This window comes from Salvelinus namaycush, chromosome 8, assembly GCF_016432855.1.
Source record: "Salvelinus namaycush isolate Seneca chromosome 8, SaNama_1.0, whole genome shotgun sequence".
Classification (NCBI taxonomy): Eukaryota; Metazoa; Chordata; class Actinopteri; order Salmoniformes; family Salmonidae; genus Salvelinus; species Salvelinus namaycush.
Window position 1 is genome coordinate 28560276 of NC_052314.1, and position 26142 is coordinate 28586417.

At 41.2% G+C, this 26142-nt stretch overlaps 2 protein-coding genes across 8 annotated transcripts in view; one reads left to right on the forward strand and one right to left on the reverse strand.

Moving 5' to 3' along the window:
* The first annotated feature begins 1577 nt into the window (after positions 1 to 1577).
* On the forward strand, positions 1578 to 25919 carry LOC120052598 (proteoglycan 4-like). Its single transcript, XM_038999606.1, has 13 exons — positions 1578 to 1750; positions 1854 to 1942; positions 3523 to 3639; positions 4014 to 4136; positions 6357 to 6437; positions 7694 to 8083; positions 8339 to 8998; positions 9477 to 9563; positions 14018 to 14154; positions 14282 to 14438; positions 16280 to 16387; positions 16877 to 17005; positions 25298 to 25919. Exons 1-13 carry the CDS (start codon positions 1593 to 1595, stop codon positions 25414 to 25416), a joined length of 2355 nt encoding a protein of 784 aa, XP_038855534.1. The 5' UTR covers positions 1578 to 1592; the 3' UTR covers positions 25417 to 25919.
* The window catches only part of LOC120052597 (nucleoprotein TPR-like), a 43434-nt gene continuing 42733 nt past the window's right edge, over positions 25442 to 26142 (reverse strand). For all 7 annotated transcript variants that reach the window (XM_038999605.1, XM_038999600.1, XM_038999604.1 and 4 more), the window contains exon 48: positions 25442 to 26076. In XM_038999605.1, coding sequence (XP_038855533.1) covers positions 25988 to 26076 — 89 coding nt within the window. In that variant the 3' untranslated portion in view covers positions 25442 to 25987. The remainder of the gene's footprint in view (positions 26077 to 26142) is intronic.

The following is a 26142-nucleotide window of genomic DNA, read 5'->3' on the forward strand; positions in this document are numbered from 1 at the left end:
AGTAAAATTAGATAAAGAAAACAGATTAAAAAAACACTTTATGGAACAGCGGGGACTGTGAAGCAACACAAACATTGGCACAGACACAGACACATACACACACGCACACACACACACACACACACACACACACACACACACACACACACACACACACACACACACACACACACACACACACACACACACACACACACACACACACACACACACACACACACGATAACATATGCACTATACATACACATGGATTTAGTACTGTAGATATGTGGTAGTGGTGGAGTAGGGGCCTGAGGGCACACAGTGTGTTGTGAATTCTGTGACTGTATTGTAATGTTTTTTAAATTGTATAAACTGCCTTAATTTTGCTGGACCGCAGGAAGAGTAGCTGCTGCTTTGGCAGCAGCTAATGGGGATCCATAATAAATACAAAAGCAAATACGAACACAATGCTGCAAGGCAAATGCAGCGTTCCATTGGAAATTAATGTACTTCTGGTGTACCAAAATACAATGACCCTGTCAGTGTGATCGAGGCATAAGACACTATTTTACATCATCTCAGGTGTTTGTGTTGTGCCTGCCATCAGTTGAGAAACAGCATTCACTTGTCGTGTTGGCTGATATGAATAACATTGAAATGTCCTCTTTCAAATGGTACCACAAAGATGATTGGGGGTCCACACATCAGAGAATGTTGACTTGAGTTGGAATATCCATTGTTTTAACTTAATCTGTCAATCTCCCAAAACCTATTGAAATCATAGAAAATCATAGAAATATGGACATTATAAAATACATTCCCATTCGTGTTGACATTCGACGGTGGGTGGAATTAAATTGAATTAAAATGTCAATGGTGTTACCAGCTAAATTGCAGTCTCTGAAGGGATAGGTCCTTTCTATGAATTATATTTCTATGATTGAAATGGCACCCACCCTGTATTAAAGAGTATGGTATGTCTCATCTGATGGCGGACACAACACAAAAACTTCAGACAATGTAAAATAGGGTCTATGCTACAACATATGTGAAAATGAGACAAATCTGAGTTCATACGTTTTCAGATTATTGACTTTATCATTGTTTTTGTACTTTTACCCATTTTTCTCCCCAATTGGTAGTTACAGTCTTGTCCCATCACTGCAACTCCCCTAGGGACTCAGGAAAGGCGAAGGTCAAGAACCATGCGTCCTCCGAAACACGACCCTGCCAAGCCACACTACTTGCTTAACCCCGGAAGCCAGTTGCACCAATGTGTCAGAGGAAACCCCGTCCAGCTGGCGACCGAAGTCAGCTTGCAGGCGCCGGGCCCACCATAAGGAGTTGCTAGAACGTGATGGGACAAGGAAATCCCGGCCGGCCAAACCCTCCCCTTACCCGAGCCAATTGTGTGCCGCCTCATGGGTCTCCCGGTCACAGCCGGCTGTGACACAGCCTGGAATCGAACCCGGGTCTGTAGTGACACCACTCTGGAGGCCAGATTATTGACATTTAAAGTGGCAATCAGCAGTTGCTACATACATTTTTGGAGTTATAAATTAATGATATGTACCCATTGATTCTTGAAGAATATAACTTATAAATGCCTCATGAGTTTAGTTCAACTGTCCTACCACACCAGGACCCAAAATATAAGGGGGGATCCCTATCAGACACGAAACCAGCAGCCAGCCTCTCTCCCATTCCTTATAAAAGCAGACACAGTGCAGGACTCCGCTAGATCTGGACAGAGGGTTACTCTTTCAAGGTACAATGAGACTTTTCACTCTCAAGTAATTGTTGTATATAGAAATGAACTGAGTTGGGATGTTTTTTCTTCTCTCCTTTCTGTTTGATATGCTACTGCTCAGGTTGAAACAGAGGACACCTGTGAAGATGACTCCATCAGTTTTCTTTGCTCTTCTGCTGGCTTGTGCTCTCCCATTCACTTCTGCTCAGTGTGAGTATTTGTAATCACTGTGTATGTAAATTGCTTTGATTCAGCTCCTTCTGTGTGTGTTTCTGGGTTTTATTCTAAATTGTTTTAATGTCAGTTAGAGATAAGGATGCATGTTGTCACTCTCTTTATTTAAATTACCATGAGTGTACTGAACTGCTTTCCGGGAAGGTAAAACAGATTGTGTGTACTGCTTGCCCACGCTCTGATTTCTATTGACTTATTAACAAATTATTAACTAGAGACGGACAAAGTGTATTCTGGCTCTATAATGTATGATTCAGCCATTATCTTGTCAGTGTTACAAGTAGTGCTGAGCAATTAACTGAAAAGTCTGTTACTTTTTATTTTTTAAACAACTAATTGACGACATCAGTTCAATTATTTGAATTCCATTTTTATTTTTATGTGTGCTTGATGTGCAGTTTCTGTACGATAAATCAGATAAAGCCTGATCATGCTTTTTAATCAGCTTCTTGATATGCCACACCTGTCAGGTGGATGGATTATCTTGGCAAAGGAGAAATGCTCACTAACAGGGATGTAAACAAATTTGTGCACAAAATTTGAGAGAAATTAGCTTTTTGTGTGTATGGAACATTTCTGGTATATTTTATTTCAGCTCATGAAACATGGGACCAACACTTTATATGTCGCTTTTATATTTTTGTTCTGTATAGTTTAGCGCAGAAAACGTGGTAATTACCTACAGTGACCATAATCCATTGCGCATCCCGCTTAAACTTGTCTGATCTTTGCCGAGCAAGACATGGAGACTGAGAGAGGAGAGAACACAGGATCGAGAGGGATAGAAAGCAGTTGCTTCGCAAGCCTGAAGAATACATGATCTAGTGATTGATAGTTGGTATACAGTGGTCATAAAAGTATGCCTTATTTACTTTGAAGAACTACTTCAATTGTATGTACTTCAGCTCTGTATGAGATGATGACTTGGAATTAAATAATAAAGTCATCAAATAAAAAAATATTTTATTAAAGTAAAGTACTATGAGTAAATTATTGGTAATAAGTGATAAACAGTAATGGGTAGTCACTACCATCATGGGACTTTTATTAATTGTTTTACTCTGTGTTGTTACAGCATTCAACCCACATAATGCAAAGTACATTTAATGTAAAATAAAATATATATAAAAAAAATTGAAACCGAAACCGAACCGACCTCATAAAGCACTAATCGCTCAGCACTAGTGTAAAGTTCTGTGACAAATGTGACAAGGTCCTATTGTTGGAATGATATCGATACTGCTGTCATAGCTGGTGACTTGTGACATATCTCCATGACTGTGTGTGCTGGGCCAAGGTCAAGGTTTCCCAAACTCGGTCATGCCCCCCCCCCCCCCCCCCCCCCCCCCGGGTGTATGTTTTGTTTTTTGCCCTAGCACTACACAGCTGATTCAAATAATCAAAGATGAATAATGAGTTGGTTATTTGAATCAGCTGTGTAGCGCTAGGGCAAAAAACAAAACGTGTATCCAGGGAAAGGACCGAGTTTGGGAAACCGTGTGCTAGGCTACTGAATGACACTAAATATACATTATGTTGTTGTCTTTTCTGTATAGCAAGCTGTAATGGGCAATGTGGAGGAGAGTATAACAGGGGTTACATGTGCCAGTGTGATTATGACTGTCTCACTCACAATGAGTGCTGTATTGACTACGAATCCCAGTGCACCACCAGTAAGGACTTTTCTTATCTATTTACTGTATTAGTGGTGTCCGAGTTTCCCAAACTGGGTCTTGGGCACCCCAAGGGATGAACGTTTAGGTTTTTGCCCTAGCACTACACAGCTCATTCAAATAACCAAAGCGTGATGATGAGCTGATTATTTGAATCAGCTGTGTAGTGCTATGGCAAAAGCCAAAAGGAGCACCCCTTGGGGTCTGCAGTACTGAGTTTGGGAAACCCTGCATTATCACAAATTATCCATGAGAGTACTTGACATGTCATTTATTCAGATGATAAAGATCCACATATACATACAGGTATTATGCATGTGTTATAATAGCATAACCAGGACTGGTGTGATAATGGATGTATGTCTGGGTACCAGGTGACTCGTGTAAAGGGCGGTGTGGTGAATCCTTTAAGAGGGGAAGGCTGTGCGACTGTGATCCTGACTGTGCACGGTACAAAAAGTGTTGCCCAGACTACGACAGCCAGTGTGGCATAGAAGGTTAGTAAAATGTCTAAGACACCCAAAATAGTCTTGTGAAGTAAAGCACACCGTTGCCTCATTTTGAGGCACATTCCAGTTATAAAAGTGAGGGGGGACAAAAATGCAATTTCAGAATGTAGGGGGACATGTCCCCCCCATCCCCAGTAAAAGTTGCGCCTTTGATTTCATGTATGAAATAATATGTATGACATTAAGTAATGTATGAAATAATGTCTGGCACATGATAGTATGACATATGACAATAAAAATAGGCATGCTGGCACTATGCATTCAGTGCATTCACAAAGTATTCAGAACCCTTCCCTTTTTCCACATTTTGGATGAAATAGAAAATGTCAATCTACACACAATACCCCATAATGAAAAAGCGAAAATGAGACTTCGAAATTGAGCCCAGGTGCATCCTGTTTCCATTGATCACCCTTGAGATGTTTCTACAACTTGATTGGAGTCCACCTGTGGTAAATTCAATTGGTTGGACATGATTTGGAAAGGCACACATCTGTCTACATAAGGTTCCACTGTTGACAGTGCATGTCAGAGCAAAAAACAAGCCATTAGGTCGAAGGAATTGTCCGTAGAGCTCCGAGACAGGATTATGTTGAGGCACAGATCTGGGAAAGGGTACCAAAAAATGTCTGCAGCATTGAAGATCCCTAAGAACACAATGAACTCCATCATTCTTAAATGGAAAAAGTTTGAAATCATCAAGACTATTCCTAGAGATGGCTGCCCGGCCAAACTAAGCAATCGGGGGAGAAAAGCCTTGGTCAGGGAGGTGTCCAAGAATCCGATGGATTCTGAGTTCCTCTGTGGAGTTCCTCTGTGGAGATGGGAGAACCTTCCAGAAGGACAACCATCTCTACAGCACTCCACCAATCAGGCCTTTAGGTTAGAGTCGCCAGACAGAAGCCACTCCTCAGTAAAAGGCACATGACAACTCGCTTGGAGTTTGCTAAAAGGCACCTAAAGACTCTCAGACCATGAGAAACAAGATTCTGGTCTGATGAAACCAAGATTGAACTCTTTGGCCTGAATGCCAAACGTCACGTCTGGAGGAAACCTGGTACCATCCCTACGGTGAAGCATGGTGGTGGCAGCTTCATGCTGTGGGGATGTTTTTCAGCGGCAGGGACTGGGAGACTAGTCAGGATCAAGGGAAATATGAACGGAGCAAAGTACAGAGAGATCCTTGATGAAAACCTCCTCCAGAGCGCTCAGGACCTCAGACTGGGGGCGAAGGTTCACCTTCCAACAGGACAACGACCCTAACCACACAGCCAAGACAACTCAGGAGTGGCTTAGGGACAAGTCTCTGAATGTCCTTGAGTGGCCCAGCCAGAGCCTGGACTTGATCCAACATCTCTGGAGAGACCTGAAAATAGCTATGCAGCAATGCTCCCCATCTAACCTGACAGAGCTTGAGAGGATCTGCAGAGAAGAATGGGAGAAACTCCCCAATTACAGGTGTTCCAAGCTGGTAGTGTCATACTCAAGAAGACTCAAGGCTGTAATTGCTGCCAAAGGTGCTTCAACAAAGTACTGAGTAAAGGGTCTGAATACTTATGTAAATGTGATATTTCAGGTTTTTTATTTGTATAAATTAGCAAACATTTCTAAAATCCTGTTTTTGCTTTGTCATTTTGGGGTATTGTGTGTAGATTGATGAGGGGAAAAAACAATTGAATCTATTTTAGGATAAGGCTGTAACAAAATGTGGAAAAAGTAAAGTGGTCTGAAAGCTTTCGGAAGGCACTGTAAATAGGCATGTTAATGTTAAACTCATCTAGTAGCCCGCATCAGTTTGTTTTGACTATTTTCTCTTTTAATAATTATTACAGACACAAAAAAAAACAGGCAGCACAACAACACTGAAGACTAGCTCATGTAATAACATAAATGATGACTAACCAAAAGGTATAGCTTTGATTTAAAGATAGGCATGCCGGCACTATGCATGCAGTATAATCATATAAATACGCATGTTAAAATGCAGAAGCCCGTCAGTTCATCTCAACTATTTTCTGTTTTAGTTCAAGACCAGCCAGTACAACAACACCGAAGACTAGCTCATGCGATAGCGTAATCGATAACAAACCAAAAGGTATATTTCATAAAGCAATAGTTAATATAAACAATAGATTTTAGATAGTTATTAAAGGAAAAGTAGCTGCTTTTGGATACTCTGACTCATTTAGTACTTGATTGACACACCAGAACCAGAACCAGAGCCTCCCCAGATCCAACCAACTGAGGAGCCAGAGACGACGCCCAATCCACAGGAGGAACTAAATGAAGGTCAGTACTTTCAGAACAACCTTATTGAGGAGATGGACAACCAACACTTTAGTCTTAAATAAGAATGAAAATGTATTATTCACCAGTATTCACTCAGCCCAACATCTTCCAACACCAAAGTCAAGACACTCCCTGTTATAATAGTGCAATATTGTCTAACGAAAATACAGATATTTTCAACTTTTCTTGAACAATAAAGCACACGATAGAGAGTGTGACTCCCAGATGTTTTGGATAGCCTATCACACTGCTGCAGCTCTCTCTAGCTGTGACTTGAGCTGGAGCCCGGAGGCCAAGTCTCCCCAGATGTACCAAGGAGCTCTGTGTCTGCCGCGGCCCCACCGGCCAAGAGAAACAAAGGGAAATAATGTCATTATACACTGAACCAAAATATAAATGCAACATGCAACAATTTCAAAGAGTAAACGTTCATATAAGGAAATCAATTGAAATAAATTCATTAGGTCCTAAACTATGGATTTCACATGACTGGGAATACAGATATGCATCTGTTGGTCACAGATACCTTAAAAAAAAGGTTGGGACATCAGTATCTGCTGTGACCACCATTTGCCTCATGCAGCGTGACACATCTCCTTCGCATAGGGTTGATCAGGCTGTTGATTGTGACCTGTGGAATGTTGTCTCACTCCTTTTCAATGGTGGTGCGAAATTGCTTGATATTGGCGGAAACTGGAACACGCTGTCGTACCCGTCGATCCAGAGCATCCCAAACATACTCAATGGGTGACATGTCTGATGTGTATGCAGGCCATGGAAGAACTTGGACATTTTCAGCTTCCAGAAATTGTGTACAGATCCTTGCGACATGGGGCCGTGTATTATCATACTGAAACTTGAGGTGATGGCACGACAGTGGGCCTCAGGATCCCATTACTGTATCTCGATAAAATGCAATTGTGTTCGTTGTCCATAGTTTATCTGGTGGACTGTTTGGTTCAAGACATGCCAGGATGAACTAGAACAACAAGAACATTTACTTGTGTAATAAATAGAGTTGTGTAATAATTACATATGCCCCATATAACTCAACCCCTGGAAATAAATCAAAGTTATTTAAAAAACTATTCAATTAATTTCCAGATTTGTCAGACGACCAGCCTATGCCATTGTTCGCCCCAGAACCAGAACTCCAGGATGAACAGGAAGATAGTGATAGAAACATTAAGATATTTTCTCAACATAGCTGCTCATACTGTATGTACATTTTAATGATTCAATATTCCCTTCCACAGATGTGAAGGGTGAGACCTGGCCAGATCTTCCTGTTCCCTCTCCTGATACTGGGTCAGAGGACCCTGAAGCTGGTCTGGTGGATCCAGAGGTGACCGCTAACCCAGATGACCCTGAAGAAACCCCTGCCTCAGAGAGCACCAGCGGGTCAAAGCTCTCTCCAACTGAGCCAGCCTCTTCAGACCCCTTAGACCCCACGCTGGACACTAACCCCCAACCCACAGATACAGAGGATGACCCTGAGAAAGAGGCCATTTTAAAGGGGGACTACACACCCTTCCCTGAGGAATTGGATACAGAAGCAACACCAGGCTCGGAAGGAACCCCACCAGCAGCCAACCCCAACTCCTCCACTGCCGAACCAGCCAATGAGACCCCCGCTGAGGCAACAGGTAACGAATTCAATTCAATCTTTATTGTCCCAACAGGGAAATTCATTGTACAGTTAGGAGCTTACAGTTTATATGTATAGCATTATATATTGGCACAGTGCGGGAAATGATAGCCAAGCCATCTCTCACATACCAACATTTGAGAGATAGTCCTATCTCACTGTTCCTAGAAATTGTATTGGATAAGATGTTTCACAATTATTTTGAGTCATCTGGATTCAAATCTGACACTGACACAAATCTCATGTGTTCCAGACTCCAGTGATCCTGAGGGACAGCCTTATTCCAGCAGCAGCCCATCTGCAGCTGGCCCAACTCTCCCTAGGTCCACCTCTGAGCCCACCCCCGCCTCCCCAGTTGCCCCTCAGCCCTCCAACCAGGCCTCCCCGAGCTCAGAGCCCCAGCCCGGGCCAACTCCTGCAGAGGACACCCCTGAACTCCTACCTGAAGGACAGAGTGAATTGGACCCTGAAGGTCAGGAGGCAGAATCTGAGAACACAATGCCAGATGAATCTGAACCCACACCCTCGAACCTACAGGATCCCAATGTGGCCTCTGAGGCGCCAGCATCTGAGAGTGGTCCCGAGTCCAAACCTGGTAGAGGGGATCCCCCAAATAATTTTAATGACAACAGTGTCCCCCAGACTGTAGATCTGGCTACGCGTCTCACCATAGACCCAGCGGGACAAGAGGAAGGAAATGAGGCAGCACCAGAGGAGACCACAAGCAACTCCATGAAGCTCACTCCCGCCCCCACTCCCGTCCCCACCACCGTCCCCACCCAAAACAAACTCACTGAGAAAACCAAGCCCAGTAAACCCACAGAGAAACCTAAGCCCAAATCAACCCAGCCAAACACCCTCACGGATATCAACCAAGCTCTGGGCACAGACAACTCCAGGGACTACCAAGGAGGTAAGCTTAGACCTTGCTTTGCCTTACTTTAATACCAATGCAAAGAAACTCAGTCAAAGTTGTAGAGCACTTATTACTAATGGTAAAAGCTATTACTGGGTAGATTCGCCAGCCCTACTTTTCTTATAGGTGGAACTGAGATGTATTACTTCTCTTGGATGAAAAGTGCTTCCTCCTGCCAAGTGTAGCTGCACTATATTAACTGTCAAAGGTGACAGTTTTCCCAGAGCCTAACAAGTCAGTCCAGCAGATTCTGTGGTTTGGGAAAAAAATGCTCCTTCACAGAGCAAACAGAAAAAGAGTTGACATTAAATAGTGTGTGCTGTTCAGTAAACGTTATTGGGAGAAACACATTAGCCAGTTGACACATGGTCAGACACTTGAAATTGTTCTGATTAACTTAATAACACATTCTCCATGTTGTTTTTCTTATTAGTCCTCACATGTGGCTCCTTTTAAACGTGGCTTTTTCCTCCAGATGAACACAACGACATCAACATCTGCAGCGGTCGTCCTGTTGGCGCGGTCACTACGCTGAGGAACGGGACCGTGGTGGTTTTCAGAGGTCAGTGCCAGACCAAATCAAAATCAAATCAAATTTTATTTGTCACATGCGCCGAATACAACACCTTACCGTGAAATGCTTACTTACAAGACCTTAACCAACAATGTAGCTTTAAGAAAAATAAGATTTAAGAAAATATTTACTTAATTAACTAAAGTAAAAAATATATAAATATAAAAATAAAATAACAATAACTAGGCTATATACAGGGGGTACCTGTACCGAGTCAATGTGCTGGGCTACAGGTTAGTCGAGGTAATTGAGGGAATGTGTACAGTATTAGTCAAAAGTTTGGACACACCTACTCATTCAAGGGTTTTTCTTTATTTTTACTATTTTCTACATTGAAGAATAATATTGAAGGCATCAAAACTATGAAATAACACATATGGAATCAGGTAGTAAACAGAAAAGTGTAGCCACCATTTGCCTTGATGACAGCTTGCACACTGTTTTTACATTCTCTCAACCAGCTTCATGAGGTAGTCACCTGGAATGCGTTTCAATTAACAGGTGTGCCTTGTTAAGAGTTAATTTGTGGAATTTCTTTCCTTCTAAATGTGTTTGATTCAATCAGTTGTGTTGTGACAAGGTAGGGGTGGTATACAAAAGATACAGAGGCCCTATTTAGTAAAAGACCAAGTCCATATTATGGCAAGAACAGCTCAAATAAGCAAAGAAAAACGACAGTCCATCATTACTTTAAGACATGAAGGTCAGTCAATTCGATACATTTCAAGAACTTTTAAAGTTTCTTCAAGTGCAGTCGCAAAAACCATCAAGCGCTATGATGAAACTGGATCTCATGAGGACCGCCACAGGAAAAGAGGCCCAGAGTTACCTCTGCTACAGAGGATAAGTTCATTAGAGTTGCACCTAAGATTGCAGCCCAAATAAATGCTTCACAGAGTTCAAGTAACAGACACATCTCAACATCAACTGTTCAGAGGAGGCTGCGTGAATCAGGCCTTCATGGTCGAATTCCTGCAAAGAAACCACTACTAAAGGACACCAATAATAATAAGAGACTTGCTAGGGCCAAGAAACAAAAGCAATGGACATCAGACCGGTGGAAATCTGATGAGTCCAAATGTGAGATTTCTGATTCCAATCACTGTGTCTTTGTGAGACGCATAGTAGGTGATCGGATGTTCTCCAGATGTGTGGTTCCCACCGTGAAGCATGGAGGAGGAGATGTGATGGTGTGGGGCTGCTTGCTGGTGACACTGTCTGTGATTTATTTAGAATTCAAGGCACACTTAACCAGGATGGCTACCATAGCATTCTGCAGCGATACGTGATCCCATCTGGCTTGCGCTTAGTGGGACTATCATTTGTTTTCAACAGGACAATAACCCAACACACCTCCAGGCTTTGTAAGGGCTATTTGACCAAGAAGGAGAACAGCCAACAACTGCTCAGCATATGTGGGAACTCCTTCAAGACTGTTGGAAAAGCATTCCAGGCAAAACTGGTTGAGAGAATGCCAAAAGTCTGCAAAGCTGTCATCAAGGTCAATTGTGGCTACTTTGAAGAACCTCAAATATAAAATATATTTTGATTTGTTCAAGACTTTTTTGGTTACTACATGATTCGATATATGTTATTTTATAGTTTTGATGTCTTCACTATTATTCTACAATGTAGAAAATAGTCAAAATAAAGAAAAACCCTTGAATGAGTAGGTGTGTCCAAACCTTTGACTGGTACTGGACATGGAGGTAGGGGTAAAGTGAATATGCATAGATAATAAACAGCGAGTAGCAGCAATTTAAAAAAAATGATGTATATATACAGTATATATAAGGGGGACCAATGCAAATAGTCTGGGTAGCCATTTGATTAGCTGTTCAGCAGTCTTATGGCTTGGGGGTAGAAGCTGTTAAGAAGCCTTTTGGACCTAGACTTGGCACGCCGGTACCGCTTGCTGTGCGGTAGCAGAAAGAACAGTCAATGGCTAGGGTGGCTGGAGTCTTTGGAAATGTTCAGGCCCTTTTCTGACACCGCCTGGTATAGAGGTCCTGGATGGCAGGAAGCTTAGCCCCAGTGATGTAGTGGGCTGTACGCACTACCCTCTGTAGCGTCTTGCGGATGGGGGCCGAGCAGTTGCCATAACAGGCGGTGATGCAACCAGTTAGGATGCTCTCGATGGTGCAACTGTAAAACATTTTAGAGGATCTGAGGACCCATGCCAATCTTTTCAGTCTCCTGAGGGGGAATAGGCGTTGTCGTCCCCTCTTCACAACTGTCTTGGTGTGTTTGGACCATGATAGTTTGTTCGTGATGTGGACGCCAAGGAACTTGAAGCTTTCAACCTACTCCACTACAGCCCCGTCGATGAGAATGGTGGCATGCTCTGACCTCCTTTTCCTGTAGTCAACAATCATCTCCTTTGTTTTGATCACGTTGAAGGAGAGGTTGTTGTCCTGGCACCACACTGCCAGGTGTGAGAGCAAAATTGCGAGATTATGTTATAATACTTTTATTGCATCAAATGGTTGTTTTATTAAACAGAATAAGGGGTTGTTAGAACGCTCATCTGTGTGTGTTCTACTGAGGATGGGCCTCTGGAAGATTTATGATGTCTTTGGTGATACCGCATTCCAGAGCATGAGTTAAGGTTTCTGTTCTATACGGTATCAGGGAGAGATGGCTCCAGTATGGAGTTGGGGGGCCAGACACTGGTCTCTACAGAATGAGTTATCATGTTTTTACAGCAGATACTGTCTGCTGTGAATTATAAGTATCTTTCATACAAATCTTAACCTTGTGACCCATTCCATGCATATTTTGTGTGTCATGTAAACTGAAGGAGAATGGACTTTGCCATAAAATGCTGTGGCTCAAACCAGCACGATGAGATCTGTGATCACCTCCAGGGGTGATTAGCTACCAGCTCCATTATTGCAGTAATTAAATAATAACGTTTGATTGTTTTGAAGAAATCTTAAAAGTCTCTCCTTTTGATTACAATAATTTCACCACACAGGTCTCTGACCTCCCTATAGGCTGTCTCATAGTCGGTGATCAGGGCCTACCACCGTTGTGTCGTCGGCAAACATAATAATACTGTTGGAGTCGTGCTTGGCCACGTAGTCATGGGTGAACAGGGAGTACAGGAGGGGACTAAGCACACACCTCTGAGGGGCCCCCGTGTTGAGGATCAGCGTGGCAGATGTTGTTGCCTACCCTTACCACCTGCGGACGGCCCGTCAGGAAGTCCAGGATCCAGTTGCAGAGGGAGGTGTTAAGTCCCAGGGTCCTTAGCTTAGTGATGAGCTTTGAGGGCACTATGGTGTTGAACGCTGAGCTGTAGTCAATGAACAGCATTCTCACGTAAGTGTTCCTTTTGTACAGGTGGTAAAGGGCAGTGTGGAGTGCAATAGAGATTGTGTCATCTGTGAATCTGTTGGAGCGGTATGCAAATTGGAGTGTGTCTAGGTTTCTGGGATAATGGTGTTGATGTGAGCCATGACCAACCTTTCTAAGCACTTCATGGCTACAGCTGTGAGTGCTATGGGTCGGTAGTCATTTATGCAGGTTACCTTAGTGTTCTTGGGCACAGGGACTATGGTGATCTGCTTGAAACATGTAGGTATTACAGACTCGGTCAGGGACAGGTTGAAAATGTCAGTGAAGACACTTGCCAGTAGGTCAGTGCGTGCTCTGAGTACACGTCCTGGTTATCCGTCTGGCCCTGCAGCCTTGTGAATGTTGACATGTTTAAAGGTCTTACTCACATCGTCTACAGAGAGCGTGACCGGCTTGGTGTAGATAATTAAGTCTATGTGCCAAACACACCAGATGTTGGGTTTGCCCTCTCAGACGGCACCCTGAATATGCAATGATGCAAAGATATTGTGAGTGGACTGTCCTTCAGCTCTTATTTGCTTTCTGTAGATGTGACACTGATTGTTTTTCGAACCCAAGAGAATGTTCTAAATTGAGACATGAGGGTATAGAGAGTTAACTACAGTTTATTAAAACAACACCATGTATTAAATAGACCAGGAAAATTAAAATCTGGATCTTGAAACCAGTTCCATAGGACTGCTGATTTCCACTCTTCCCCTCTAATGAAGGACGGATTTAGACCTGGGACACCAGGTGGGTGCAATTCATTATCAGGTATAACAGAAAACTAGCATTACTCCAGACCTCCAGGCTCAGAATTTAATACCCCTAATATAGACTATAGAGCAGAGGTATTCAACTCTTACCCTACAAGTTCTGGAGCGAGCCTGCTGGTTTTCTGTTGTACCTGATAATTAATTGCACACACCTGGTGTCCCAGGTCTAAATCAGTCCCTGATTAGAGGGGAGCAATGAAAAAATGCAATGGATCTGGCTTTGAGGTCCAGAGTTGAGTTTGAAGGCTATAGAGGATACATTGAGGATGAAAAGTGATTGAAGACAAGATGCAGATGTAAGTACCAGTGTTGCTTCCCTTGTAGGACACTATTTCTGGGTCATGGATAGTAACAGGATGCCTGGACCTGCCCATCGGATAACAGACGTGTGGGGAGTCCCTTCTCCCATTGACACTGTCTTCACCCGCTGCAACTGCCAGGGCAAGACATACTTCTTCAAGGTACAGTACACCTTGTGACTATCCTAAGCCTATTGTGTGCTATAAGACTTCTATACTACATTAAATGGAGGTGATAGACAGAATAAAACAAATATATATATTCATGTGTGTGCTGTCCCCTCCGCAGGGTGATAACTACTGGAGGTTTGAGAACAGCATGATGGACATGGGCTTCCCCAAGCAGATCAGTGTGGGCTTCAATGGGCTGCAAGGTCAGATTACGGCTGCCCTGTCTGTGCCTGAGTACCGCAAGAGGAGAGAGTCTGTCTACTTCTTCAAGAGAGGTGACTGATCTCTATAGCCAAACTACTTCAGTGGAGGCTGCTGAGGGGAGGACGGCTCATAATAATGTCTGGATTTGAGCAAATGGAATGGCATCAAACACATAGAAACCATGTGTTTGGTGTATTTGATACCATTCCACTGATTCCACTCCAGCCATTACCACGAGCCCGTCCTTCCCAATTAAGGTGCCACCAACCTCCTTTGCACTACTTACACACTACTAGCCCATTATGTAAGGGATAATCAATGAGGGACTATGCGTTCTATGGAAAATAACGAACAATGTGAAAGGTGTGTTAGCGGAGTGGAACTAACCTTCCAAGAACTTGCATAATTTTCCAGAGAACACATACAGCCCCGAGTTGATTATCCCTTTCATACCAAGGCTATAATTCAGCAATAAGGCCGAGGGGTTGTGGTATATGGACAATATACCATGGCTAAGGACTGTTCTTAAGCACAATTCAACGTGGGGTGCCTGGATAGTCGTGATATATTGGCCATATACCACAAACCCCCAAGGTGCCTTATTGCTATTATAAACTGGTTACCATCGTAATTAGAACAGTAAAATAAATGTTTTGTCAAACCCGTGGTATACGGTCTGCTATGCCACGGCTGTCAGTCAATCAGCCAATCAGGACTCAAACCACCCAGTTTATAATTTAACACATATGCTGCTAGAAATGTGTTCATTTGGCGGTAGAATTGTGTTCAACTACGGTAGTTTATAATATTAACAAGGCACCTCGGTGGGTTGTGGTATATGGCCAATATTCCAGGGCTAAGGGCTGAATCCAGGCATTCCAGTTGCATCGTGAAAAGAACAGCCCTTAGCCGTGGTATATTGGCCATATACCACACCCCCTCAGACCTTATTGCGTAATTTTACCATCGCATTGTTGAATACACATTTCTCATTGGCTTGAAGGGCATGCTAAAGCATGCATTATTTCTGTATCATGCACGGTATATCAGACCGGTAGAATTCAATGGCTATAGTTCATTCTTACATGTTCTATTTTGAGCTGCTTTTGAAAGCAAAAGTCAAATTGAAAACATTATTAGCATTGTTGAATTCGATGTTTGGTTAGCTAAACTAGAAAGTCTGTTTGTTTGGTTACCAAGGCAACTAGTGTAGCTATCTAGTAAACTTGCTAGTAGCTACTTCAGTGGATGTTGAACACATTTATACATGCAAATGAACACATTTCTAGTGGCAAATGTGTTAAATTATAGCCATGGTCTAAAAGGGATAATCAACTCGGGCCTCTATGCGTTCTCTGGAAAATAATGCAACTCGGTGGAAGGTAAGTTCACACCTTCCACATCGTTCATTATTTTCCAGAGAACGCATAGCCCATTGTTTATTTAATCAATAAGGTACGAGGGTGTGTGGTATATGGCCAATATACAATGGCGAAGGGCTGTTCTTATGCACGGCGCATCGCGGAGTGCCTGGACACAGCCCTTAGCCGTGGTATATTGGCCATATACCACAAACCCCTGAGGTGCCTTATTGTTATTATAAACTGGTTACCAACGTAATTAGAGCTGTAAACATACATTTTTTTTGTCCTACCTGCGGTATACGGTCTGCCATACCACGGCTGTCAGCCAATCAGTATTCAGGGCTCGAACCACCCAGTTTATAATATCCCTTAACCCCTGATATGCTCTGTTTAAATACATGAGATTATGTTTTATTGCTAATGCCAGTGATAACAGATTTACTTAGGTTAGGACTGTCTCAGGTAAAGCATAACATAAACAAGCATGCTCATGCCATCTGTAGTATCCTGAGTTAGCATGTCTGATATCTGTATGATTGTTTATTCAGGAGGCTTGGTGCAGAAGTATTCCTACCAGTCTGGCACCAGCCCTACATGTAACAGGAAGGCCCACTACTCTGTTTATACCGTACACAACCGTGTTGCCAGACAAGCAGGTAATGAGCCGCCCACATTTTGACCTTTTCAGTCCTTTCACTGAACATTTTGTCAGACTGAAGTAGTGATGAAAACATGAGAAACTAGTCAGGTTTTAGGTAAGGTTATATTTTAGTTGAGCCACATTTTATCTATAAAGATGACTTGCAGAGAGAGAGAGATGCTGCTCGGAAGGGGAGAGAGATGAAAGAACAAGAAAGAGAGGGAACAAGGTTCACTGTATGTAAACAGGTAATTCAGGGAAAACAAGCCGAACAGATTGTGTGGGTGCAGAATCAGATTGTAGTGTAGTGTCACAACACAATGTTGTTTTTAATGAGTCACTAAAAGTAAACGGACAGACTGCAATGACGCATAATTCAGTCCATGACATTTTACTCCAACAATCAGACTCCTAGACCATAAACTCTCAATTTCAAACATCACACCATCATCAATAATATTGATGATTTGTCAATCTCTAAACTGAACTGTGTCTCTCCTCTCAGTGTCTCTGCTGGGACAGGAGATCAACATCCGTCTGACCTGGAGAGGCTTCCCCTCCACCGTGACCTCCGCCGTGTCCATCCCCACCCACAGGAAACCTGAGGGATACAACTACTACCTCCTCTCACGCTGTAAGTATTTAGCCCAGACACAAAATCATATTTTTTTTAATAAGATTTTATTTATTTTTTATAAACAATACAAAACATACACATACAAACGACAGCATCATACAAACATCAACTACATCACACCTGCCGAGACTCGCTAGCACACACCCCCATCTTCAGCGCCCGCATCACTTTATGCCACATGGCCTCAAACTGTACCATTTTGTTTCTCTCCGTAGCCAACACCCTTTACATTTTTTGATAATAAATCACTTGACCTTCCCATTGTGTTAATGATGGCGGATTGGTTGATTTCCAGTTAACCTCTAATTCCTCCCAAACCCGGATCCGGGAGCACCCCCATCAGTAAAAAAGCTGACTAGCATAGCCTAGCATAGCGTCACAAGTAAATACTAGCATCTAAATATCATTAAATCACAAGTCCAAGACACCAGATGAAAGATACACATCTTGTGAATCCAGCCATCATTTCTGATTTTTAAAATGTTTTACAGGGAAGACACAATATGTAAATCTATTAGCTAACCACGTTAGCAAAAGACACCACTTTTTTTACTCCACCAGTTTTTTACTCCATCAGTAGCTATCACAAATTCGACCAAATAAAGATATAAATAGCCACTAACCAAGAAACAACTTCATCAGATGAGTCTGATAACATATTTATTGTATAGCATATGTTTTGTTAGAAAAATGTGCATATTTCAGGTATAAATCATAGTTTACATTGCAGCTACAGTCAGAAATTGCACCGAAAGCAGACAGAAAAATTACAGACACCAACGCCAAATAACTAAATACTCATCATAAAACATTTCTGAAAAATACATAGTGTACAGCAATTGAAAGACAGACATCTTGTGATTCCAGACAATATTTCCGATTTATCAAGAGTTTTACAGCGAAAACACAATATAGCGTTATATTAGCTTACCACAATAGCAAACATCACAACAGCATTGATTCAAGCCAAACATAGCGATAACGTATAAACCACCAAAATATATTAATTTTTTCACTAACCTTCTCAGAATTCTTCAGATGACAGTCCTATAACATCATATTACACAATGCATATAGAGTTTGTTCGAAAATGTGCATATTTAGCGGCACAAATCGTGCTTATACAATGTGTTTAGTGTCCAAAACCTCAAGCAATCTGTCCGGCGCCATCTTGGAGAGGCACCTATTCTAATCGAAAACTATTCATAAACTTGACTAAAAAAATACAGGTTGGACAGCAATTGAAAGACAAATTAGTTCTTAATGCAATCGCTGGGTTACATTTTTAAAATTAACGTTACTTCAAGCATACAGCGTGCGCTAAAGCGAGACGCACCGAAATTCATGGCGGAATTATTATTTGACATTTGTCAACATAAGTACGAATTAACAGCATAAAGACTGCTTACTATTAGCTGAGCTTCCATCAGAATCTTGGGCAAGGTGTCCTTTCTCCAGAACAATCGTCTTTGGGTTGAAAGATGTCCTCTTCTCCTGTCGAAATAGCAGCTAACGATAGCCACCCACTGGAGAGGTGTCCAACTCGTGAAAGCGCATGACAAAGAAATCCCAGAAAATCGCAATAAACTGCTATAAACTGCTATAAGTCGGTTTAAATTAACTACCTTATGATGTCTTTAACACCTATAACGAATAAAAACATGACCGGAGATATAGAACTACTAAAACGAAAGCGTTTGCAGGACGCCATTGTGATGTCTTCTTGCGCCAGGCGCACCGTTGAAAAGGACGGTACTTCCGTTCCACGGTCTTATATAGGGTCCCAGATTGCGCAATCCACTCCATTCAAATTCTCCCCGCTTACTGACATCTAGAGGAAGACGTATGCAGTGCATGTAGCCCGATGGCTTACATGGGGACTTATAAACTGACCTCAGAACAGGGACCTCGATTTCTGAAATCTCACTCCCTGACAGGAAATGTGCTGCAGAATGAGTTCTGTTTCACTCAGAGAAATAATTCAAACGGTTTTAGAAACTAGAGAGTGTTTTCTATCCAATAGTAATAATAATATGCATATTGTACGAGCAAGAATTGAGTACGAGGCAGTTTAATTTGGGAACTCATTTTTACAAAGTCGAAATGGCGCCCCCATAGGCTCAAGAGGTTTTAAGTATACTTTTTTTAATTAATTTTTTTAAGATGATTGACAAGAAAAGTATCATCCATCGGGTATCTCACTGCACCCTCCTATGCTATGTCTTGAAATATGCAGACAAAAGGATTCAAAGTAAATGTACATTGTAATACTACTGACAGCAAAATGTCTAACTCCGCCTATAATTTTGGACTTGATAACATTCCCAGAAGGCATGGATTATTGAGTCATTATTAGTTTTACACTTCAGACATGACTGCCGTTGTGCTGTAGAATGTGAATTTTGTCTCTTGTATAATACATTCTATACATTTTCATTAACTGTAATCTCGTTAGTTACAGTATGTTCCAACATTCCCTCTATCTTGTGCCAATATCAGTTCTTTTTAAGTCTTGGTTCCAGTAGTTAAAATTTTTTTCTAAGAGATTGTCAGTTGGAAAGGCTCTCTGCAAGGTTTTGTATAGCTTACCTATCATATGAATATCCTTTTCTGACTCAAATAGGATTCCCTCAAGATTTCTCTCATCTCCAAAATATTTCTAATCAACTTTTTGTGATATAAAATGTTTAAGTTGCATGTATTTGAAAATATCTACATTGGTCAATCCAAAATTGCTTTTTAAAGCTGTCATGGAAATTTAAAACAAATCTAATTACCAGGTCATTTACGGTTTCTATGTCTTTAGTTTTCCATGTGGACCAATTTATTGTGAATTCTGAAAAGCTATCTAAGGATTGTTCCATAAGGATGTGTTTTGAGGGAGTTATATTGGTTCTTGTAGAATACGTTTCATTTTCTTCCATGTTGTTATAGTTTTCTTAACTATGAAGTTATTAATGTTGATAGCCTTATCCTTTGAAAATAGACAGGAAAAAAATTTCTGAGGATGAGCATGCGCATCATCAAATCAAATGTTACTTGTCACATGCACCCAATACAACAGGTGTCGACTTTACCGTGAAATGCTTACTTACAAGCCTTTAACCAACAATGCAGTTTTGAGAAAAATAAAAGAGTTAAGAAAAATTTACTAAATAAACAAAAGTTTTAAAAAGTAACGCAATAATGAAGCTATATGCAGGGGGTACCGGTACCGAGTCAATGTGCAGGGGTACAGGTACCGGCATCTTCAAGATGTAACCATGGTTACTATTTAGTGCATTTAACTATACTGAACAAAAATATAAATGCAACGATTTTACTGAGTCACAGTTCATGTAAGAAATCAGTCAAATAAAATAAATTCATTAGGCCCTAATCCATGGATTTCACATGACTGGGCAGGGGCACAGCCACGGGTGGGCCTGGAAGGGCATAGGCCCACCCACTGGGGAGCTGGCATAGCCAATCAGAATACATTTTTCCCCACAAAAGGGCTTTATTACAGACAGAAATACTCCTGTTTCATTAGCTGTCTGGTCTCAGACGATACCGCAGGTGAAGAAACCGGATGTGGGGGTCCTGGGCTGGCGTGGTTACACGTGGTCTGTGTTTGTGAGGCCGGTTGGACGTACTGCCAAATTCTCTAAAACGACGTTGGAGGCAAATTCTCTGGCAACAGCTCTGGTGGACATTTCTGCAGTCAGCATGCCAATTGCACACTCCCTCAACTTGAGACATCTGTCACATATGTGTTGTGACAAAACTGCACATTTAAGAGTGGCCATTATTGTCCCCAGCACAAGGTATACCTTTGTAATGATCTTGCTGTTTAATCAGCTTCTTGATATACTACACCTGTCAGGTGGATGGATTATCTTGGCAAAGGAGAAATGCTCACTAACAGGGATGTAAACAAATGTGCACATCATTTGAGAGAAATAAGCTTTTTGTGCGTATGGACAATTTCTGTGAACTTTTATTTCAGCTCATGAAACATTGGATCAACACTCTATAGTTTATATTTTTGTTCAGTGTATATATATATCACAAGTAAAACCCTTGGGAAGCAATTTGATACAATTCCAAGCCTGGAAGGTTAAAACCAACCTCAATTTTACATCTTCCTTTTTTAAAGTCTCTTTGACTGACTATACTTTTTAAAGAACGTCTTCGGCGGGATAATTGGAATTACTGAAAATAAATACCAAAATTTTGGAAGCCATGCCATTCTGCAAGTTACATTTAAAAAAGGAGAAATGTCATATTTAAAGAGGAGCTGGGTTGGACAGGCCAATGCTGCCACCTACTGTAGTAACAGCAAGTGTCATCATCCTGATAAATAAGGACAACATTTTCCCTAAAACCCAGCACATGGACCAAGAAGGCCATATTCTAATGTTGAATTGTACCTTACATGGTGAAAAATACACATTGATATCATTGTATATCCCACCAGGGGCATATCTGGTGTTTGTAGATCGAATTCAAGCTATACTATATTATATCCAGACAGGAACAACAATTTAGCAGGTGACCTAAATCCTACATTCAATAAGATCGACAGACGTAGTAATAAACAAGGCAAATTTAGGTAGCCTCCAAATAGGCTGAAAAAATTCAATGTATGATATAGTGATATCGGATCATTCACTGGCATCATGCTTAATTACACCAATAGAAGATACACTTAGTGACAGAATTTGGAGAAAAAATAAAAACCTTAACCATTACAAATGTAGACAGAGGATAGAGAAAAGCCAACCCCAATTTAATCTGGGATGCCTATAAAGCGTACATTAGAGGAATGATAATCTAAATTAAAGCTAGATCTGATTTAGAAAATACAATTTAAGAAAAATGTATCACGATCTTAGAAAAAGCCCATAAAAAAATCTTTACAAGGTAAAGAAGAAAATAAAATGTCTGAATGTAAACAGGAATTACGATATTTTACTTTTGAAGAGAGCCAACAATTACAGGTTAATCTCAAATAAAGCATATTACTTAATGGCAAATAAATCTGGTAAATATCTCACAGCTCTCACAAAACGAAAACATGGTAAACCAGTTATAATTTTAAAAGATACACATTTGGTAATTAGAAATATCGTGATTAATTACCATTTTAAAAGCTTCTCTGAAAATCTATATAAATCAGAATTAAACAGTTGGATGAATCCTATTGCCGTCTTAGACTCAACAACCCTGAACCAATTATCAGCAGTCAAAAAATAATCACTAAAAACAGAGATCCCAAAATAGATATTAGATACTTTTAAAACATTCACACTGAGAACAGCACCAGGAATGGATGACTTTCCCATTGACTTCTATTCATCATTTTGGGACAAATTAGTGCCCCTAATTCCACAAATGACAACACATGTCACTCAATCCAGTACTTCCTAGTTCCATGTATCAAACAGTCATTTCAGTTATATTAAAGCCAGGAAAATCTGGAGTCACCTACTGATTATAGACCCATAAATTTAATAAATTGTGGCAAAATAAGCTTAAGCAATAGAATGGCAAAAGTCTTCCCAGACTTGATACATATCAAACAGGGTTTATTAAAAATACAAGAACATTTCAGTTTAATACAATGCACAAAAAAACAAGCTATAGATTTATCAATAATTGCTGTATGCCAAAAAGGCTTTCTATTCAAAACTTTGGAATCGTTCAACTTTCCAGCTGAAATAATACATTTTATAAAAATATGTAAAAATGTCCCAAAGCAAACATATACACATAATACATAATCTGATGCAATGTCTTTAGAAAGTGGCACAAAGTCCCCCCTCCACTCCTGTTTGCACCGACAACTGAACCGCTTGCAGAAAGAATTAGACAGGACCAGGACCAAACGTAACAGGTATCAGTAAACATGAATATAAACTAAATTTATTTGCAGAGAATCTCCTGATATACAGTTGAAGTTGGAAGTTTACATACACCTTAGCCAAATACATTTAAACTCAGTTTTTCACAATTCCTGACACTTAATCCTAGTAAAAATTCCATCTTAGGTCAGTTAGGATCACCACTTTATTTTAAGAATGTGAAATGTCAGAATAATAGTAGAGAGAATGATTTATTTCAGCCTTTATTTCTTTCATCACATTCCCAGTGGGTCAGAAGTTTACATACACTCAATTAGTATTTGGTAGCATTGCCTTTAAATTGTTTAACTTGGGTCAAACATTTCGGGTAGCCTTCCACAAGCTTCCCACAATAAGTTGGGTGAATTCCTCCTAACAGAGCTGGTGTAACGGAGTCAGGTTTGTAGGCCTCCTTGCCCGCACACGCTTTTTCAGTTCTGTCCACAAAATTTCTATAGGATTGAGGTCAGGGCCTTGTGATGGCCACTCCAATACCTTGACTTTGTTGTCCTTAAGCCATTTTGCCACAACTTTGGAAGTATGCTTGGGGTTATTGTCCATTTGGAAGACCAATTTGCGACCAAGCTTTAACTTCCTGGCTGATGTCTTGAGATGTTGTTTCAATATATCCAAATAATTTTCCTTCCTCATGATGCCATCTATTTTGTGAAGTGCACCAGTCCATCCTGCAGCAAAGCACCCCCATAACATGATGCTGCCACCCCCGTGCTTCACGGTTGGGATGGTGTTCTTCGGCTGGCAAGGCTCCCCCTTTTTCCTCCAAACATAACGATGGTCATTATGGCCAAACAGTTCTATTTTTGTTTAATCAGACCAGAGGACATTTCTCCAAAAAGTATGATCTTTGTCCCCATGTGCAGTTGCAAACCGTAGTCTGGCTTTTTTAATGGCAATTTTGGAGCAGTGGCTTCTTCCTTGCTGAGCGGCCTTTCAGGTTATGTCAATATAGGACTAGTTCTACTGTGGATATAGTTTTGTACCTGTTTCCTCCAACATCTTCACAAGGTCCTTTGCTGTTGTTCTGGGATTGATTTGCACTTTTCGCACCAAAGTACGTTCATCACTAGGAGACAGAACGCTTCTCCTTCCTGAGGGGTATGACGGCTACGTGGTCCCATGGTGTTTATACTTGCGTACCATTGTTTGTACAGATGAACGTAGTACCTTCAAGCGTTTGGAAATTGCTCCCAAGGATGAACCAGACTTGTGGAGGTCTACAATTTGTTTTCTGAGGTCTTGGCTGATTTCTTTTGATCTTCCCATGTTGTCAAGCAAAGAGGCACTGAGTTTGAAGGTAGGCCTTGAAATACATCCACAGGTACACCTCCAATTGACTCAAATGATGTCAATTAGCCTATCAGAAGCTTCTAAACCCATGACATCATTTTCTGGAATTTTCCAAGCTGTTTAAAGGCACAGTCAACAAACTTCTGACCCACTGGAATTGTGATACAGTGAATTATAAGTGAAATAATCTCTGTAAACAATTGTTGGGAAAATGACTTGTCATGCACAAAGTAGATGTCCTAACCGACTTTCCACAAATTTCTTATTAACAAACTATAGTTTTGGCGTGGTTGAAAAACGAGATAATGACTCCAACCTAAGTGCATGTAAACTTCCGACTTCAACTGTACCTGACCAATATTGAAAAAAACTCTACGTGGAAAATACCGAAATAACTCACGCTCTACAGCCATTAAGTGGACCACAAAAAATAAATACTTAGGATGCTATAAGTGACAAATATATAAAGAACTTTATTCCATTACTGAATATGAAAACAGATGTTATTAAATGGATGATCTGTTTGCTGTAAAAATCCATTCCTAGATTATACCTTAGACATGACGTGTGTGACACCTCTGAGCCCCATGTGTCTGGGTGGGGTGGATCATAAGCTGCATTTAGACAGGCAGCTCAATTTGGATATATTTTTTTTTCCTTCATTGTTTTTTTGACCAATCAGATCAGCTCTGAAAAAGATCTGACGTGATTAGTCAAAAGAATTGGGCTGCCTGTAACTGGAGCGAGAGGGAGGGGATGGTGGAGTTAAGATGATGGGTCTGCTGGCACAGCATGGTTAGGTCCTGATCCCGTCATAGGTTGTCAACAGCAGCCAACCTTCCTAACTCTGAGTAGGGAGGTGTTTCTGTCCGTCTGGTTATTGTCACTAAAGAAACAAAACATGAGGCTCAGGGCCTGCTGTGGCCAATTAAGAGGCCTTCCACATGCCATGTTTTTCTGACAAAACATGGTTCATGGTTGGTGGTTTTCAGACAGTTATACATTTTGCATGGTTCAAGTCAAAACAAGTAAACTCTGCAATGGCATCAAGTGAGCCCATATTTTCCTCACATCCCTCTCCCCTCTTGTCTTTCAGCCAAATACTACAACGTCAATATGAGAGATGAGCGGCCTTTCATAGCTACTCCTCCCGTGAGCGCCGCTCCCCAGAAGAACTCAGCCAAAGACTTTTTAAACTGTCCAAAGGAAGTCTGAGAAAAAACAGCCAGGAATATCAAAAACCGATTGAGTCACACAAACTTTATTAGTCATAAAAACCAACACCACAATGCTTTTGTAAGCGGAGTCCTTGCTAACTTTAAGTACAAAAAAATACGATTAATCATAACAATGAAATGATCCATGATCATCATGACTAGAACCGATTCTAAAACGCGATATGTCATTTCGATTAATGGTGACCGCGGGTGTTCTCTTTGGAACCATGGTGACCAATCTTGTAGTGCCATGGCGATGATGTCAGGGCAGGAGCTCTGATTGGTTGTTCATCTGGCGAATCTCCTCCCAGTCCCAGTTACACCCCGTGATGGCAACGTCCCTGGTTCCCATCAAAAGACACATACTGATGAGACAACGGTCTGCTTTACCAATGTAAAAACAAATCACATTATATAATATATAATGCAAAGACAATGCTAATGTAACAATTTTACATTAAATGTTTTATCTTGTGACTATTAAAATTGCTTTAACATCAACAATGGATGTGGACATGTTTAATATACGTGGTATTAAGAGCTGTGTACAGTATAAATGTGTGTGTTATCTAACCTCTCCTCATATGGTTCTCTGTCCAGCGTTGGAGCTGTCGGCTGGGTCCTGGTCTAGAGGGTTTGGGCTGAGTGCTACTAGTGTCTAAGGTAGAGATGGTGAGAGAAAGGCGCAGTTACACAGCTCATTCCAACACTGGGTGCTCCTACA

What these genes read in the sequence shown, in the direction of transcription:
- LOC120052598 (XM_038999606.1), top strand. Translation starts at nt 1,593, where the DNA reads ATGAGTTTAGTTCAACTGTCCTACCACACCAGGACCCAAAATATAAGG. An exon ending in ACAGGAGGAACTAAATGAAG is followed by an intron (nt 6,438 to 7,693) that starts GTCAGTACTTTC and finishes TCCCTTCCACAG; the next exon opens with ATGTGAAGGGTGAGACCTGG. An exon ending in CCGTGTTGCCAGACAAGCAG is followed by an intron (nt 16,388 to 16,876) that starts GTAATGAGCCGC and finishes CTCTCCTCTCAG; the next exon opens with TGTCTCTGCTGGGACAGGAG.